Genomic DNA, 20,236 nt, shown 5'->3' with positions numbered 1-20,236 from the left:
CAATAAAAAGTGCAAATGAAATGTGCAATAAGAAAAAAAAAAGAATGTCCTGTCTGCAGACTGAAGATTTCACAGAGCGCCTGGACTTATTTGGCAAAGCTCCAAAATTCTTAATAATGTGAAAAAATAAATAATTACTTGGGGAAAGAGAGAGAGGGAACATCCTAAACTTAAAAATCTGCATGATGGCACAGCGACATTGTGCCATTGCTCAGGGAGAGCCCTGCCACTACTGATATTGTTTTAAAAATACTTTTTTATCCAATTACTCGATTAATCGATAAAATAATCGATAGAATACTTGATTCCAAAAATATTCGATAGCTGCAGCCCTCGTTACGTACATAAGTCACAAAGCTGTGCAAGTGTCATTGCTAGTTTACAAGTGATACATTTATTTTCACCCTCACAGCTCGCACCGTGTATGTCTTAAGATTATTTACATTCACCTGTGCACCCATGGGCATGTTGCTATTAAAATGAGGCATGGTCAGGCACAGTGTAGCTGCATTTCTGTCTTGAGGCCACAGAAAGTTATTGTGAGGTAGACCAACAAAAACCTGGTGTAAATTCGAGTGCAGGGTTTTCTGCTTTTTCTACAGTGCGATATTGCAATGTACGTTATTTAATCAGGTTCATGAGACATGTACACTGTTCTTATCCACTCAGGGGTACACATTAGTGCATCAGACTACAATGAAGTTAAATTGAAAACAGCAAATACAATAAAAAAATAAAAGACCGAAACAATAATGAAAAAATTCTAAACTTAAACTTACTGTTTGATTGCTTTACCCCAAGGAGCAATGGTGGCTGCTATCATAAACACTTTGACACTTTTCACATAAATCTGTTTCCTCAACAGAAAACTGCATACCCCATTGTTAAAGGGACTGACTGATTGGATTAATTAATGTTGTGTGACAAAATTCAACCCCATTATATAATTTGTGCTGTGTAAATAGCAAAGTGGACTACTGCATTTGCACTGTACGCTTTAGGCTATGTACTGTATATCATCAAGATAGGGCTATAATTTTTTTATGTTAAACATTTGCATAATTGCTCCCTTTTGTGTTATCAAATTTGTGAAGTAGATTTGAATAAATAATTAACATATTGTAGCTTTTTTCACTACAGTGTGACACTGGATCTAAAGCATGTGTTCATTAGATAATAATCAGTACATTTGCACATTTAAATATAATTATGTATTTAAATAATGCAGTTCAAAAAGCATTTTTCTTCTGCAGGCCTCCCATCTTGTGCACCAGCTTGGACTTCCAAAATCTCCCAAAACTGGCTATAAAATTTTCTGTATTGTTTATTGTGTTGGTAGTATGGCCCAACCAGAGGGTCACCCCTTTGAGTCTGGTCTGCTTGAGGTTTCTTCCTCAAATCATCAGAGGGAGTTTTTCCTTACCACTCGCCTGTGTGCTTGCTCTAGGGGTTGGTAAGGTTAGACCTTACTTGTGTTAACCGCCTTGAGGCAATGTTTTGTTGTGATTTGGTGCTATATAAATTGAAAAAAAAAAAAAAAAATCAAAAACAGTTGATTGTATTATTCTGACTTTTTAGTTTATTTGAACTTATTTATATACTGTCAATCCATCTTGTTGTGCCTCTGTTTTGTGCTTTATTATTTTGGGGTTTCACTGTGATCACACTTGTTCGAGTATAAATAATCCAGCCGTTATGATACGTTAAAAACCAATGTTGCGGATTCAAAGTACCAGCTCAGGGAACAGAATTGGCACACGAGATGATTCCAGCTGCATGTTTATAATGTACACAACGCTGTATATACTCTGACCCTGCAAAAAAACTGTTTTGTCCAGAATGTACCCCACCTCACGCTCTACAATTGCTGGGATGGGCCCAAGCTAGTGTTAATTTCATTAGATGAGACGAGACGAAATATATTTGTCAATGACCATTTTTTTAAAAGCAGGGGGTGGTGGCCAAGTGGTTAATGCGCTTGGTTTCACTGCAGAAGGTTCCAGGTTCAAATCCCACCCCTGCCACATTTCTCCATGTAATGTGGAGTTGCGTCAGGAAGGGCATCCAGCGTAAAACCTGTACCAATTCAACATGCAGAGCCCTCTTGGATTTGCTGTGGCGACCCCGAGTGCAAACAAGGGAGCAGCTGAAGGGACTTTACTTTTACCATTTTTTAATGATGAAAATGAGACAAGGACAATACTCTGTCAGTATTCTAAGCCATTGACTAAGATGAAATTAACATGCATTATTGGTAATGAAAAAAAAAATGACACTGAAATGTTTTGCATGACATAAAAACTGACATAAAATCTCTTTCCATTTTCCCCCACAAGTTCTTACGCTTTGAAAATCCTTCCAAAATGTGTCGCATTCAGCAGAGTTCGCACTGACGCCGTCCTGACACAAAATCAGCAAGGCTGGACGCAACATATAAGATGTACTGTGGCTGCATTTGAGAATGCGCAGGACGTCTGCACATTCAGAACATTAAAAAAAAAATTTTTTTTTTAAAATAATGTCTCGGTTTTGTCCTCCGTCTCCTGTCCTTAGGAGGAGGGTGCCGGGTTATCCTGCTGTGTGTTTGAGCATAGCTAGATAAAGACCACAAGAGTGGACACCAGCCTGCAGAAAGTTAACTTACATTTTTCTTAAAAACTAACAGCCAAAACGTTTGTGTTTAATAACTGAGCGTTTAAGAAGACAACAGTACTAATTACATTACACATCATGCAACTAGCAAAAAAATAATAAATAAATAATAATAATAATAATAAATGTGCAGTAAATACATCTGATGCAAAAAACAAACATTTAATGAAAAAAGTTTACATTTACATTTAGTGTTAGAGTGTCTAATTAGCTCTCTGAGGCTCAGATTAAAGTTACTGTATGTAGTTTTTGTGCAGCTGGTCAACATAAACATGCTCATTGTTATCATTACTCCATCATAACCTCAACCAACCTCTTGACCATAAACAGTCGGATTTATTTTTTCTTTCGTGTAATATGACTGCTCATTCTCATCCTTTATCTTTGCAGATGTCTTGACGAATTAGCTTTTCTTGAATAAGCTCAAATGATGTTACTATTTATTTATTTATTGAAATTTGCATATCTAGGAGAGAACAGCCAGGACAATCTCTCTTAGTCAATTTGAATTTGAGACCACCGCTGTAACAGGAGCTCTCTGATTATCTGTGGACTCACAGAGGAAGAGACACTCTTGTCTGTTTTGAGTTTTCATAAACCATGTTAACGATGTGTAACTGTCGTGAAGGATAACGGTGCACAAAGATAGAATACAGGAAACAATTTCCTTGCTAAAGCTCACAGTGTGGTAAATAATGGCTGGTGTTACTCCGCATTGTTACTGGGGCAGCTCATTGTCTGAATGTCCTGGAAAAGTAACTTTTACTTCAACAAACACCTTTAAATTGAAACAGAAACAGTAAAAGGAGAGAAATAAAGCAATCACTGAAGCAGGCACTGTGGAGGAACAGCCCCCCCAACCCCCTTATGCTGGGCTTACACTGTGCGAGTTTTGTCCCTTTTCACCCAATTTTTCACACGTGTGAGAATTTTTTGGATCGCGCCAAGTTTTAGCTTAATCACATATCCTGCATCGTGTAGTATACATGAAGTAACGAGCTGCGTTTAACCTCTCACGACCACCTCCCGATCGGCAGTCGTATGGTCGGATAAAAATCGAACCTGTTTGATTTTCTGGTCGGCCCTCGTGAGGGTATCCCGCTGCTGAAGCAGCACTACAAGCATCTACGAGCTGATTTACCCCAACCTCTCGCACTGCGCACATGCAAACACCGGAGAGAGCATAAACAGTGATCATCTCTTTGGGAGAGCAGCTTCTGTTTCTTTTTCCCCCTTAGTCTTCAACTCATGTAAAGTCTTGTATTGTTTTTTTGTTGTTGTTAAAACTTTGATGTCTCCCATCGAGAGTTTTTTTTTTTAAATAAGAAGGGTAAATAAAGTTTGATTTAAAAAAAAAAAGAACAAACTTCTGTTTACGTGTGGTTTTTGAATGTACAATGTAAGTAGTCAGATCAGATCAGAGCATCGGGCCGTACAGTATGAGAACATACTCAACAAAAATATAAACGCAACACTTTTGGTTTTGCTCCCATTTTGTATGAGATGAACTCAAAGATCTAAAACTTTTTCCACATACACAATATCACCATTTCCCTCAAATATTGTTCACAAACCAGTCTAAATCTGTGATAGTGAGCACTTCTCCTTTGCTGAGATAATCCATCCCACCTCACAGGTGTGCCATATCAAGATGCTGATTAGACACCATGATTAGTGCACAGGTGTGCCTTAGACTGTCCACAATAAAAGGCCACTCTGAAAGGTGCAGTTTTGTTTTATTGGGGGGGATACCAGTCAGTATCTGGTGTGACCACCATTTGCCTCATGCAGTGCAACACATCTCCTTCGCATAGAGTTGATCAGGTTGTCAATTGTGGCCTGTGGAATGTTGGTCCACTCCTCTTCAATGGCTGTGCGAAGTTGCTGGATATTGGCAGGAACTGGTACACGCTATCGTATACGCTGGCCCAGAGCATCCCAAACATGCTCAATGGGTGACATGTCCGGTGAGTATGCCGGCCATGCAAGAACTGGGACATTTTCAGCTTCCAAGAATTGTGTACAGATCTTTGCAACATAGGGCCGTGCATTATCCTGCTGCAACATGAGGTGATGTTCTTGGATGTATGGCACAACAATGGGCCTCAGGATCTCGTCACGGTATCTCTGTGCATTCAATATGCCATCAATAAAATGCACCTGTGTTCTTCGTCCATAACAGACGCCTGCCCATACCATAACCCCACCGCCACCATGGGCCACTCGATCCACAACATTGACATCAGACAACCACTCACCCACACGACGCCACACACGCTGTCTGCCATCTGCCCTGAACAGTGTGAACCGGGATTCATCCGTGAAGAGAACACCTCTCCAACGTGCCAAACACCAGTGAATGTGAGCATTTGCCCACTTAAGTCGGTTACGACGACGAACTGGATTCAGGTCGAGACCCCGATGAGGACGACGAGCATGCAGATGAGCTTCCCTGAGACGGTTTCTGACAGTTTGTGCAGAAATTCTTTGGTTATGCAAACTGATTGTTTCAGCAGCTGTCCGAGTGGCTGGTCTCAGACGATCTTGGAGGTGAACATGCTGGATGTGGAGGTCCTGGGCTGGTGTGGTTACACGTGGTCTGCGGTTGTGAGGCTGGTTGGATGTACTGCCAAATTCTCTGAAACGCCTTTGGAGACGGCTTATGGTAGAGAAATGAACATTCAATACACGAGCAACAGCTCTCGTTGACATTCCTGCTGTCAGCATGCCAATTGCACGCTCCCTCAAATCTTGCGACATCTGTGGCATCGTGCTGTGTGATAAAACTGCACCTTTCAGAGTGGCCTTTTATTGTGGGCAGTGTAAGGCACACCTGTGCACTAATCATGGTGTCTAATCAGCATCTTGATATGACACACCTGTGAGGTGGGATGGATTATCTCAGCAAAGGAGAAGTGCTCACTATTACAGATTTAGACTGGTTTGTGAACAATATTTGAGGGAAATGGTGATGTTGTGTATGTGGAAAAAGTTTTAGATCTTTGAGTTCATCTCATACAAAATGGTAGCAAAACCAAAAGTGTTGCGTTTATATTTTTGTTGAGTATAAATCGTGTGCTCTGAACTTTTACACCCTGCGGTTTTGTCGTACAGTTTGAGCTGGAGCTGAGTACAATGATTGAAAATATCGTACAGTGTCTGCCCAGCTTTAGAGAGATCATACCACAACTTTCCATTACGTTTTGAAAAGATTTTGTACATACTACAAAAACAACTATTACTACTACTACTACTAATGATAACAATAAAAATATATATTGAAGTTTAACAACTAAAACATTCAATCATTATTACGCCGAGCTTTACTCCTACAATACCATGCTAAGTGAAATTGAGGAACAGTAATAAAAAAAGTTAGTTGACTTAACTTTCAATGGACTGCAACTATGGAAAAAAATCTGGAAGGAGTAGCTTTATATAATCTTATTTTTATATTTTTCCCCTCAATGCATGGCAGAGTTTTTAACTGATAAACCATGCACACTAGATAGATTTTTAATGTGCTTGCAAAATGTTTTTTTGTGCAACTGCAATCCCTTGGAAAATATAAGTATCAGATTTGGACTCTATCGACAGATACTCAATATGAGATATATATATATATATATATATATATATATATATATATATATATACGAGGGCTGTCAATAAAGTAATGGTCCTTTTTATTTTTTTCAAAAACTATATGGATTTCATTCATATGTTTTTACGTCAGACATGCTTGAACCCTCGTGCGCATGCGTGAGTTTTTCCACGCCTGTCGGTGACGTCATTCGCCTGTGAGCACTCCTTGTGGGAGGAGTCGTCCAGCCCCTCGTCGGAATTCCTTTGTCTGAGAAGTTGCTGAGAGACTGGCACTTTGTTTGATCAAAATTTTTTCTAAACCTGTAAGACACATCGAAGTGGACACGGTTCGAAAAATTAAGCTGGTTTTCAGTGAAAATTTTAACGGCTGATGAGAGATTTTGAGGTGATACTGTCGCTTTAAGGCCTTCCCACGGTGCGAGACGTCACGCAGCGCTCTCAGGCGGCGTCGTCAGCCTGTTCAAGCAGCCGCCGCGACGCTCCGCCACAGGAAAAACACCTCCATTGGAAGCCTTAAGGGCAAGTTGGAACATGTCCTGCTGTTAAACAATTTCTCATATACTCACTCCACTGAAAGCCATCAAAAGCCACCTGGATTTTACAAATGGTTATCAACACGGAGGTGTTTTTCCTGTGCCGCCGCACCGCGTCGGCTGCGTCCCGACGCGCGGACCCGTCCACACGTCTTTCATTAAAAAAATCTCCTTTAACAGTGGAATATCCGGATAAAATGCTGAAACCGACTTCTTCTGAAACTTCTCTGTTCTCTCACGACGTCCTGGATCAATAGAGCCTGAAATGTGGAGGTGTTCAGCTTGAACAGGCTGACGACGGCGGCTGAGAGCGCTGAGCGACGTCTCGCACCGTGAAAAGTCCTTAAAGCGACAGAGGGTTCAAGCATGTCTGACGTAAAAACATATGAATGAAATCCATATAGTTTTTGAAAAAAATAAAAAGGACCGTTACTTTATTGACAGCCCTCGTATATATATATATATGTATATGTATATATATATGTATATATATATATGTATACGTATATATGTATACGGATTATTTGGTTAAATTGCCATGTGGCAAGTAGCTCTGGCCCCAACTTGCCCAGCATGGCAAGTGACCCCTAGGGCTGAGCATAGAGCACTGTAAGTGTCCATCCTCTATGCAGCAACTGTGAAAAAGGGAAGAGGGGGTGTGCATGTGCCTATGCACAATTCAGTTTTACAAGTCACAGCAAGTAGAGGATTTCCCACGCTACAGACACAATACACTGCAGTGCACTGAAAGGGATCTGCATGGAAAACTGCAATAAATCAGTTTTTTAGCAATAGATATTAAAGATTGACTTGGCATTTGACAGTAAAATTTATATTTCTAAAGATTGCAATTTTAACAGATGTTTTCACAGAGCAGCATAATAACTTTATTTCCATGGAAGCCGGACTTCTTCCAAAATAATTGTCGAGGGGAGACACAGAGAGGTGAGGAATGGGATGGGAGGAGAACATGATAACCACGTGAGGTATTGTTCTGATGGGAGGGGTTTGGATCCCCACATCAGTCCCTGTAACACTGTGGTGAAACGCTCAGGCAGCACGTGTGAGTAGGAGAAATAAAGAGCTCCCCCTCCTGTTCTCATCTTCCTCCCTCCACTTCATTCTGTTTGCGGACTCCAGCTGCTGTGACAAACTCTGTATGCATTTTCCACCTTCTCTAATAATGTCAAGAGGATCACGGAGACCTTCAGCCTGCAGCATCATCACAAGACCAGTAGCATGTTCACAATGATTGTCTCTGTCACAGCAGGTGAGCTTGAACCCTCTTTTCTGGCACAATCGATGTAAACTAACTAAACTAACTAATCAAGAAGTTAAACACGAGTAGCCAGGAGTAATAAGCTGTTAGCTGCTTACTTCATGCTTCTGTGCACCAGTTCATTCAGGTACAGAGCCAGCGAATGAGTAAGCTTTAGAGAATGGACCAGTGTATCAAAAAAGTAAGTGAAGGATCTAGTTTAGGAGATTGGAGGAACAACTGAAAAGAGATACTTAAGAGTCTTAATTGTTGTTCTGCCTGCCCAGAATGGTGAAAATGAGCCAAATTCCATGCCAGGACATAGTGGTGACTAGGCTGACTGTGGTGGGGTACACATAAATATGTCAGTAATATCTATTGATGAATAAATGTATGAAATTATTATTATTATTATTTTGTGATTTTGGTGAAAAACCAGTTCTGCGATTTGAATGATTTTCACCAACATGTTGTTTAAATGAGTATCAAACCACCAAGAATAATTTAACATGATTAAACTTTGTAATGCATGTCACATCTTGGCAAATATGTGAAAAACCCAGTGTAATGTGCTCACATTTTTGTACAGTTCAGCCATCTTGTAGGGCCATATTTGCCATAGTGAGTACCAGAAAGTGACCCCAGTGCAGAGAGCTGACCAGATGTTTAGAGCCCAGTGTTCTTTATTTAAACAAAACAGGCGACCATAAACAAAAAGGCAAATGTCCATGACATGGCAGGTTAAACAGTAATACAGAAATCAAAACAGAGTTCAGAACAAAAGACAGGTGTCCGTGACGTGGCTGACTGAATAGTAAGTCTAAGGGACGTGGATAATTAGCCCAAACAGCAGCACCTCTGGTAACCCTCTGCTGCTAGTTAGCAGAGGGTATTCAGAAAACAGACACAGTTCAGCAACATGATGTTTTGATACCATGCATTGAGCACAAAAAAACAGACGACAAAAATCAGTAATCCGGCATTGCCTCAAAAGTGTGGTAACAAGAAGGCAGTAATGTGGAACTAGACAATGAAAGCTAGAAATAATGTGGAGGACGTGTAATGATCGAGCAAAGATTGTGTCAAAGGACATGACTCAAATACTGTGACAGAAGATTGACAATAGGCAGTTGTGGAATTAATGATTGAACCCACATGAAAACAGTTGATGACAGCTGAAGACAAAAGAGGGATAGTGCGGGGGGGGGCAGAGACCATGTCAGGGAGTACTGAAAGCCAGAAATGATGACATTCCATCCATCCTATCTTAGTGATCACTGGGTGAGAGGCAGGGTACAACCTGGACAGGACAGCAAGCAGAGTGTACGTGCATCGTAAAATCTGCTTATGTAAGGTGCATCTGAATAATGTGGCATATTTGTACTACAGCTATGTGCTGGACTTTAGACCAGATATTTGCTGGTCTATGACACAGTCACATTCTGCTTCAACAGTGCACAGCCACTGTGCCTGTCCACACCTCATTTTTAAGGAACCACACCCATTGATGCACAAACAAGGAGAGTTATACTTGGTCTTTAGACGCTGTAGGTGCTTGGCATGAAAATGTCAAGTGTCTTAGTTGCAAAATACCAATTGCATTTCTGTTGCGCTGTGCATTGCTTTGTGCTGAAAAAAATACAGAGGGACTCTGTGTACAAATGTCTTGTTTCTAAATGGTTAATGTGATATTTTTGTAAAGCTGCTTGAATTAAAGCTGAAGGTCTACACTTCAGGGGAACACAGTGGCTTAGTGGTTAGCACTGTTGCTTCACAGCAAAAAGGTCATGGATTGATTCCCCCCTGTGGCCTTTCTGTGTGGAGTTTGCATGTTCTCCCTGTGTTTGTGTGGGTTCCCTCTGAGTGTTCTGGCTTCCTCCCACAACCAAAGACATGCACGTTAAGTGGATTGGAAACTTCCGTGCAAGTGAGTGTGTTTGTTTATAATATGTGGCCCTGTGATGTAAGCACTGCTATGCTTAGAAATGCTGCTTTCAGATTCTCTACAAGACAAGATGCGTGTCAGTCCTGCTCTTCTTTATCAGGCATGATGGTGTAAAAGAGGGTTTCTCCTGCCCAATGAAAAACAAGTCTTTTGCTTCCAAACTCCATGATATATTTCAAACATTGTAATTTATACAAAACTACAAATTCTTACTGAACAAAACAAAATAAAAAGTGACAAATCACCTTTACAGTGCAATTATTAAAAGTGATATGAATAATATAGCTTAATTTTTTTTAACAATCTTGTCAGTGTTTAACTGGGTATATTCTCTTGCTGTAGCACATAAGTAAATGTTATTCACTTGTCATGAGTACGATCTGCTTTAAAATTGTTCCAAGTCTAATGAAGGAAAGGTGGTTGAAGAGTGGTTTCTGCAGGAAGGTCTCTGAATGTGAGGCGTCACATTCACTACCTCCTTTTTACTGATGGACAGTCATGTACACAGACAGAATTTGAACCACGGACTCTTTAATTCATGGATCCCTGGTTCTTCCATCTGAGTATCATTCACACAGGATATTTACTCCATGAAATTTGAGTTTGGCATTAACTCTCTGCTTTTGTCAAGCAAGACTGGTTGGCTTCAGTTGACTGTGGGTCTGTTGGTAGAGTCAGTTATATGGCATCAGATTACTGTCAAAAGCACTTGCGTGATCAAACATGCATTCATGCATATTATATTATGTCACATGCATACTTTTATTTAACCAGGTTAGTCCCATTAAGGTCAAGATCTCTTTTGCAAGAGAAACCTGGACAATGGTAAAGTTTCCAATTCACCTAACCTGCATGTCTTTAAATGTAAGAGGAAACCCATGCAAACATAGGGAGAACATGCAAACTCCACACAGAAAGGCCACAGGTGGGAATCAAACCCATGACGTCTTTTCCTGTGAGACAACAGTGCTAACCACTAATTCACAGTGCTGCCCAGTAACTGCGTGCATGCAAATTATCTCTGTGCGTGCACACTCAGAGGAAACTGCTCCCCGAGCGAAAAAAAGTGCTACAAGCGAGGAGGAATATGTGACCAGCACGCCAAGCAACCACAAACCACTGTTTTTATTCATCACAAATGCCCGAATTCAGCCAAGGGTTTCTTACCTGATGAACCTGTGCCCAGATGCTGTTGTTTTCTTCGTTTCAGCAGACTTCTGTGTCTGGGAGGGGGATTGTCAATCAAATCTCACTCTTCAGAAATGACAAATCACAGCAGAGCCAGTACCGATCCCTGGTTTCTGCCCCCATTGTGCCAAAAGTTTCTAGGGAGAGAGGAGAAATCCACTTCACGCGAGCAGAAAGCCACTTTGCGTGAGCAGGAATCAATTTCCAGAGACCTGGTTACATATTCCTCCTCACTCGCAGCAGTTTTTTTCCTCGCTCAGGAAGCAGATTCCTCTGAGTGCGCAGAGATAATTTGTGCACTCGCAGTTAATATCTAAGTGTGTGATATAATATAATATGCCCAAATGCATGTTTTATCATGCGAGTGCATTTGGCACTAATATGACGGCATACAGTTACTCATGACTTGAAAGGTTGGTGGTTTGATTCCCACTGTACAGTGGTTTGAGCATATGCTGTAGGATGAAAGGGACTTCCACAAACATTTTTATATTAGACCTGATACAACTTTGAAGTACAATTTTCTAGAGGTATGTGAGTAAGATTTACATGAGAATAGATCAAGATAAATTTAATTATAATTTCTCTGTGGAAATTGAAATTGGGGAGGTGATGGTCTAGTGGTTAAGTGTTGGATTTGAGACCAGAGGATCCTGTTTAAAACCCAGCCAGACCAAACAATGACAATGGGCCCTTGAGCAAGATCCTTTATCCCAGAGTTGCTTCAGGTGTGTAGTGAATACCTTACATGGCAGCACCTTGGCATCGGTGTGAATGGGTGAATGTGAGGCATCATTGTAAAGCGCTTCTGATTCAGATGGGAAAAGCGCTATGTAAATGCAGTGGATTTTTTTTTTTTTTTTACCAAGATTTTTAAAAGTAATTTTATTTCACATTTTTTAGTGTCAAAATCCTACAGCAACACTGTGTTTGCAGCTAATCATATAAATTTGTTTTGCCACACTCCTCCTCCCCCACTGCCCCCCACTTTGGAAACCTCTGCCTTAGCGGTTTATGCTGTAGTGTACTACACGTCTATTATCTGTGTATAGCACAAGTTTACAAGCTAAAAAAAAATCCATGATTTACGCATCTTGTTTGTGACATAAAATTCCACCATCTGCATCTAATCAAGCAGGTGCTCTACTCCAGAAAGGTGCGAGCTCATCTGCTGCAGGACTACACGCTCCCATTTGCTTTCTTTTTGTTGCACAAGTTGGTGAAAACTCTTGTTCTGCAAGCAAATACGTCGAATGTGCTGCAGTCATTGTGCTCTGTTTGCCGAAACTGCAGATTCCTTGACAAATAGATCATAAGTAATGCGGCTGAAACAAAAGCTTGAAAGAATGCAGATTACTGATTAACAGGGGGGTGCTGGTGCAATGCTGTGTGCACCCAGTGCAATTTAGCATATTGTGCATTGTTGCCAGGAAGCTCCCATATGTAAGGATACTAAACTGTTTATGACTGTGATCCAGAACCATTTGTAAAGATGTTATTGCAGATGTATATAATTAGTTATTCAGTATATTGTATGTATGGGCGGAGCCACTAGTTATCCATCTTTTTGGATATACAGTCTAAACCTTTCAGAAATGTCAACTCATTAATCTTTCTGCGTTGCTGAGGTTGTCTTCTCTGTTTGTACCGCATGTTGGTGCAGCAGTCAGCCATAATATTCTTGTGTGTGTGTGTGTGTGTGTGTGTGTGTGTGTGTGTGTGTGTGTGTGTGTGTGTGTGTGTGTGTGTGTGTGTGTGTGTGTGTGTGTGTGTGTGTGTGTGTGTGTGTGTGTGTGTGTGTGATGCTGCACTTTTTCATTCTGAAAATTCTGCTGCGACCTTCAGAGGACTAATTCCTTACTGCTGGATAGATATTGAGTGATGTTTAAAAGCTGGTCATGTAAACATGTCTGTCTCAGCAAATTTGATCCCCACAGTATCTGCATGTGTTTCTGAAAAATCACGCTTTTTGTGAATGTAGTTTTCTTTAATTGTATGCATTTGCACAGTATTTCACATCACATCACACAGCAACTGCAGACTTTGTGGAGAGATAATGTTAATAGAAGAAAATGAGTCAAGGGAATAAAATCCAACATTATGTCCAAGACACGCTAGAAAGTATATAGTGGTATCTCAGTTCAGGACATATTTGTAGCTAGTCTTCTGTATGCTCCCATTATTTTCAATCAGTCTGAATGGGAAAAGAATTTTTGTATTCAGTGACCCTTTTTACACCTGTTGTTAAAATGTGTTTTTGGTGATTGGATTGCGATAGGATCATGTGTGGACACATGAAAGGACAGGTGTAAATGAACCTAAAGCACACCAAGGACAGATCGCGATCTGAGTTTGGCTACACCACCACCAGAGTTGGTCAGGGATGTGTTACCACTTTCAACAGCAGTGTAAATACAAATGCTCTTTCATTTCACATACATCAACTACATGGGTGGTATCATAAAGTCACTGCTTCTCTGACTTTATGCTCATGTGCAGGCACATGTGTCTTCTAGATAACACTGGTCATAGTCTTCTGAAAATTAAGTTTTTTTGGGGGGCGTATAGGTGTAGAGCTCCAAGAAAAAGAAGATTTATTGTCATTGTAGAAGAAATACAACAAAATTCCATATTGCAACATCTCTTTTAGCAGCTACAATGTCACAGGCATAGAGAAAAAAAAATTAAAAGGTAACATAAGTAATAAATATTAAGTGTAGAATATGAAAATTCAGTAAGGTGTGTCTTCTGTAATACGAGGTCTATTAGAAAAGTATCCGACCTTATTATTTTTTTCAAAAACCATATGGATTTGAATCACGTGTGATTACATCAGACATGCTTGAACCCTCGTGGGCATGCGAGAGTTTTTTCACGCCTGTCGGTTACGTCATTCGCCTGTGGGCAGTCTTTGAGTGAGGAGTCGCCCACCCTCTCGTCGATTTTTTCATTGTTTAGGAATGGCTCAGAGACTGCTGCTTTGTTTGATCAAATTTTTTTCAAAACTGTAAGGCACAACTGAGTGGACACCATTCGATAAATTCAGCTGGTTTTCGTTAAAAATTTTAACGGCTGATGAGAGATTTTGGTCTGGTAGTGTCGCCGTAAGGACGGCCCACGGTGCCTGACGGCGATCTGCGCTTCGAGGCGGCAGCGTCTCGCCGTTTCAAGTTGAAAACTTCCACATTTCAGGCTCTGTTGACCCAGGAAGTCATCAGAGAACAGAGAACTTTCAGAAGAAGTCGGCATGAGGAGTTTATTCGGACATTCCATTGTTCCCGCTGCGTGGGAAACAAACACCCCATAATCTCTCATCAGCCGGACCTTTGTATGGTTTGTTAAAAAAATGTAGGCTGCAAGTAATACATACACACACACACACACACACACACACACACACACACACACACACACACACACACACACACACACACACACACACACACACACACACACACACACACACACACACACACACACACACACACGTGCCATGCAAACTGCATAACAGCACAGAAGGACCAATCTGGGAATAAGGGTCTAGCTCAAGGGTACCTTATTGGCAGTAATGACAAGTGTTGTTCTTTATGTTCCCAATCATTTACTTTTCCAACTGTGGGATTTGAACCTACAACCCCCCTGTAGGCTGGTGTTCCAGCTTGCACTCGGCCGAGACGGACGCATTTTTCTCTTCTCCCTCCCTCCTTATCTTTCCTGCTTCTGTGGCGTGTTGTCTGTGAGGCTGCAGCTTTGCTCTTCTGGAAAATGACAAAAATGGATCTGTTAAAGTGGTCTCTGAATGCAATTGACACTATTTTTTCCACAAGACATTCGGGGGCGGAGGACCCGACCTGTCCTGCCGGGACGCATGTGATGGGTTATGTTATGGACTCGTGGAGGAGATGGCAGGTCATGTGCCTTACACGCTTTCTGTGGAGGACGTCGAAGATGTGTATATATTTGGCTTGGTGGTGACCGGCTTTCTGCTGTGTGGGCATTGATTCGATTGGGAAGGCAGTGGCTGCGCAGTTGGCGGGTGTTAACCGCACGCTGGAAAACATCTCGGGCAGGATTGCAGCTCTGGAAAACCGCTTTGACCGTCAGTAAAGACCACATCCTACATTCAAATGTATTGAGAGCCACTCTGTTCTCAGAACTGTGGAATCTTTCAGGCGTCTGCTAATCTGGATATTCATTTGGCTTCCCCAAACACAGCTGCACTTCAAGGCCGCTGCGATAAAAAACCTCCTCAAGAAGATCAACACTTAAGCCTCGCTTCCTGGTCATCCCCCTCCCCTCAGCTTCTCCAGCTCTGACGTTGACTGTGGACAGTGGACTGCTCAGGGCTGAGCCCCTCCCCATTCCAGGATTGTCGGACAAGGCCGTTGATGGCACCTAATAGGCTGCCTCCGGAGTGTTCTGATAAACTGGACTTTCAAATCTCGGTTGTCGTCCTGCGTCTTTGTCTGTGTGATTATTGTTTTTCTGTGCTGATGGGGTTTTTGTTCCTCATTGCTGCTGTGTAACGCAGCGGCTATGAGGGTTTTTTTTCTCTTCCTTACCTCGTGTGTGCTTTTTATATGTGTTTATGTACTGGGCCGGCTTATGTGTGTGTGTCGTTTGTTATGGGTCGGTCTTGGTTTGCTCAGCCCTGCTGTTGGCCAAGGCAGGGATGTACATCTGGAGCTGGTCCCCGGGCGCCTAATGGCGACTTCTGCTCCTAACTGGCAATTAGGATGGGTTAAATGCAGTAGACACATTTCATTGTGCAGGGAACATGTTCCTTTGTGCATATGACAATAAAATTCTTTTGAATCTTTGAATCTTTTTTGAATCTGTCTGCAAAATAGCCCAAATGAAACACTTGCCTATTCATGTATATGCAAATTATGCAAGACCAGGGGTTTTCAAAGTGTGGGAGAGTGAGCTCCCCTCAGAGAACAAATGAATAGCTGTGCCCCCCTCCCCCACCAACACACATACACATAATTTCAATATCTTCGTGTGTTTCTTTTTATTATTTTACACATCTTAAACACATTGTTAAAGTATTTGTGTGTTTTTAAGGAACTGTCTATGCCTTTACATGTTGTACAGCCTTTGTAAACATTTTAAACATGTTTTTAAAGAACTTTGTATTCTTTCACACATTTTACACCCTTTTCAGACATTTTAAATGTGTTTTTAAATAACTTTCTATTCTTCTATTTTTACATTTTGTCATATTTTAAACATTGTTTTTTAAACATTTAAACATCTCTGTGTTTTTAAATGTCTTACGAATAACACACATTTAATCATAAATAATATTTATTCAACTTCAGGGATGGGTATTGATAAGATTTTATCAATATTGATGCCATTATCGATTCCCATCATCAATCTGATTCCTTATCAATACCTCCCGTAAATTTTCTGTATACTAAAAGTAGGATTTACAGGTTTTCTATGTCAGTAACATTTTATTAAGTCTTTAAGTAAATGAATATGAAATTGGAAATTGTTTTTTCTCAAAAGCATTTCCTTTCAGACATAAATGGCATGAATGTCACTCCATACCTCTGAGCTGAGCTCCTGCAGCCAGCTGTGCTGCAAGTCAACATCAATGTAATTCATAAAGAATGCAGGACACCTCATTTTGGGAGGAAAACTATGTTTTAGTCTGTTGTAGTTTGTTGTCTGTGTTACAACGTTTGGAAAGAGGTGTCATTGATTGAAAACGGTGATTCCCTTTGAAATTATGAATTCCGGCTGGACTCTAACTTGACTCGGCAGAGACCGGTGCAGTGTTTGGAGCTGTGCGAAAGGAACGGAGGACGAGTCTCATTTCTTTCTTGCAACAACACAAGAGTCCCAGTTATTGACTTTAATCTGCACAAAAGTGACTCACGATTGACATTTTTAAATAGCTATGAGAGGGGTTAAGAAGTGGACTTGTCGCTTCTGAAAAGCAGTGAAGCAATGAATCAATGAAGCAGTGGGTTGGAGCACTGCTTCGTTGCTTTAAGCATCAAGATCAGCCGCTGCAGAAGCAGTTGATTACAGACCTTCTGCAGGGTCTGCAAACAATGTTAAGAAATGATCATTTTCCCGATAAAACACCCTCAAAAAGAATGGCCTCTCTGACGGACCGATAAGGGACTCGTTAAGCAAAAAAGGCTATTGATGTCGGTGGATCGAATCATTTCTTAATGATTCTCGATATGCATCCATTGCGCCCCCTGAAGAACTCTGCTCCCCCCCCTCCAGGGGGCACCTCACAGTTTGAAAACCACCGTACTAGACAAAGAGTAGAAGGTAATCATGGGGGCCAGTTCTTGTTTGCCATGGTGCCATTACTGCGCACTTGTGTGTTTTATTTAATCCAACATTCTGACAATAACATGGCTTAATAACCTGTTTAAAGCAATGCAAATCAATAAAGCCTGCTGATCTTGTTAGAATGGTGCTGAGCTGTACAGTTTACTGCAAAGAGAATGAGCTGTGGCTTCAGTACCATCAGTAGATTTATTTAACAGCTGACTGGTGTTCATTGTAATTCTGAATGCTGATGTGCTTTTGTAGTTACTGTTTGAAGAGCCAACAACCCCACAGGCACACTGGAACATACTGGCAGGAATGTGATTAATAAGTTGGTATTAATTCAGTTTTGTCCCTTGGTGTTTTTTTCTCCATCTTTCATCTTTTCCATCTCTTCTGTCCTGCAGCCACAACATTAGGTCTACATCATTTCGACACCCTGTGACTGGACAAATTTCCCCTGAAAACATTGAATACACACTACAAGATAGGTGAGTGTGTCCTTTTTCTAATGGGGTGATGTGCTGGCCAGAGTGGGTCCATATGTACTCTGTTTAGTTTTACACTGGTGATTTTACTGTGTAAGAATAGAGTGGGCAATCATTGGGGTTGGGGGTGGTGGAGGTGTTGTTTGTTCTATACTCACCAAGAAAATGAACGGTGGTCACAGTCATAACACTAAGACATGATCATCATTAGGGGTGTCACAGTATAAAGTAAAATCACCAGTGTAAAACTAACACTGACAGTGTTAAATTAACACTGCCAGTGTACATATGGTCCTACTATGGTCAGAGTGGCACCATATGTTCATTGTCAGTGTTAACACTGGTGATTTTACTGTGTACATAGAAGTCACACTTCAGTTCACACCGAGCTGTGAACATCACGGTTTGGTAACGAGTTCAGATTTGGAAAATTTTTCAAATCTTCATATAGTAGCTTTATTCTGCGAACAGCAGAGAGGTGCTGTCAGCCACTTTAACCCTGTGAGACAAAGTGCAAATGTGTATGAACTGGATAATATCTTGTCATTGGTATTGGGATGAATTTACTGTGCAGTGTGTTGTGTTTTTTTTATGTCACGCAACATTTCAAGCCAGACCGCTTTCAGTGTTTTCATTTTAAGTTCATTTAACTATTGTGCAAATGACGGCATCTCATAAAACTTCAATCTGTGCAGATTTGAAGTCATTGTACACAGTGTCGCTATTTGGCCATAAAAGTTTACACTAATAGGGTACCACAGTCTCATCTGAACCCCCGAGTGATATCACGGGATTAGACCACTTCCGGGGGACATCCTGCACAAACATAGCATCACTTCTAATGGGAAAATGGTGTACAGTGGTCCCTCGTTTATCGCGGGAGTTACGTTCTAAAAATAACCTACGATAAGCAAAATCCGCGAAGTAGTCAGCGCTATTGTTTGCAATTATTATAGATGTTTTAAGGCTGTAAAACCCCTCACTACACACTTTATACACTTTTCTCAAACAGGCATTAACATTTTCTCACTTTTCTCTCCTGTGTAAACACTCTCTTTTTTTTTCTGGGCGAAAAGATTATAAACAGACACATGCAGAACTCTCCCTTTGCTCACTGCCTCCGGAGGTACGGATGCGGGACCTGCAAAGAATCCAAGTCCTCTCTTGGTGGCCACGGAGCTCTGCGGCTGCGGTCAACATCCACATCAAAACAGCGAGCGTAGTCTCTGGACCTGTTGCCAGATTTGGTGCAGCTCTGCACAGCAGAGAGGAGGGCGGTGTGAGTGGCCCGCTGCTGCGTTTACCGAGCCCGCAGACTCAGTAAGCGCATCGGAGGCAGTGAGAGCAATTGCGGTGGTGCCACGACCGGCCCGCCTGATAAGAACACAATGCGCTGTTAAAAAAAAAAAAGGCATTAAAAATTGCACAAAAAAAATCTGCGAAACTGCGAGGCCGCGAAAGGTGAACCGCATTATAGCGAGGGACCACTGTACTGTTTTGTTTTCAGCTGCAATCACCGAAGCAGTTGTGAAAAGTTTCTTTTTGGTTCCCAGGGGAGAAGGGAAGACAATGCAAATGGGAGAGGTCGTGTCGGTAAGTTTTAGCCTGCACACCTTGACAGAGTAGCTGCGTTCTCTCGCTTGCGCAACTGCCTCAACATGTTTGAGCTCCGGGTCATAAACAGACTGCACCACATGTCCACTTTCCACCGCATCGTCACTTTTTCTTTGCATTTTCACTTAGTTTGCCATGTAATTTTCCCAAAACTCAGAGAAAGTGCCGTGTTTCTGATCGGGATAGATGAGGGCTGTCCTTGGAAGTAGAGTTATGCTTTTTCATTGAACCCCTTTAGCGCCTGCCCTCAAACGAGACTACGGTACTCTATAGGGCAGCGCAGTCTCATTTGAACCCTGCGTGATATCGCAGGATTTGACCACTTTGACCACAGTTCTCCCATGCAGAACTGCCTCGACACGTTTGAGTTCTGGGTCATAAATAAACTGCAGCACATGCACTTTCTGCCGCATCGTCACTTTTTCTTTGCGTTTTCACTTTGTATGTGTGCAGTTTGCCCAAAATCTCACAGAACGTGCAGTGTTTCTGTCCCCAGAAGTAGAGAAATTACGTTATATGCATTATATAATATTTTACCCCTTTAGCGCCCGCTCTCAAATGAGACTGCGTTGCCTAATTCATATAAAATGCCAGCTTTTTTTATAAGTTGGTGGCGTTGTCTGTAAACTTGAATGATTGGACAGATCTTATA

The 20,236-nt window shown here is 41.4% G+C and overlaps 1 protein-coding gene across 8 annotated transcripts in view; it reads left to right on the top strand.

Moving 5' to 3' along the window:
* Positions 1 to 20,236, top strand: part of plekha7b (pleckstrin homology domain containing, family A member 7b) — a 273,942-nt gene that overhangs the window by 98,147 nt on the left and 155,559 nt on the right. For 7 of the 8 annotated variants that reach the window (XM_034191278.1, XM_034191265.1, XM_034191251.1 and 4 more), the window contains one exon: positions 17,890 to 17,973. In XM_034191278.1, coding sequence (XP_034047169.1) covers positions 17,890 to 17,973 — 84 coding nt within the window. Of the gene's footprint in view, positions 1 to 7,748; positions 8,062 to 17,889; positions 17,974 to 20,236 lie in introns of those variants that run through there. The other variant, XM_034191282.1, reaches the window with a different exon arrangement.

The sequence above is a fragment of the Thalassophryne amazonica genome, chromosome 2, assembly GCF_902500255.1.
Source record: "Thalassophryne amazonica chromosome 2, fThaAma1.1, whole genome shotgun sequence".
NCBI lineage: Eukaryota > Metazoa > Chordata > Actinopteri > Batrachoidiformes > Batrachoididae > Thalassophryne > Thalassophryne amazonica.
This window is presented reverse-complemented; position numbering and strand designations above follow the sequence as displayed.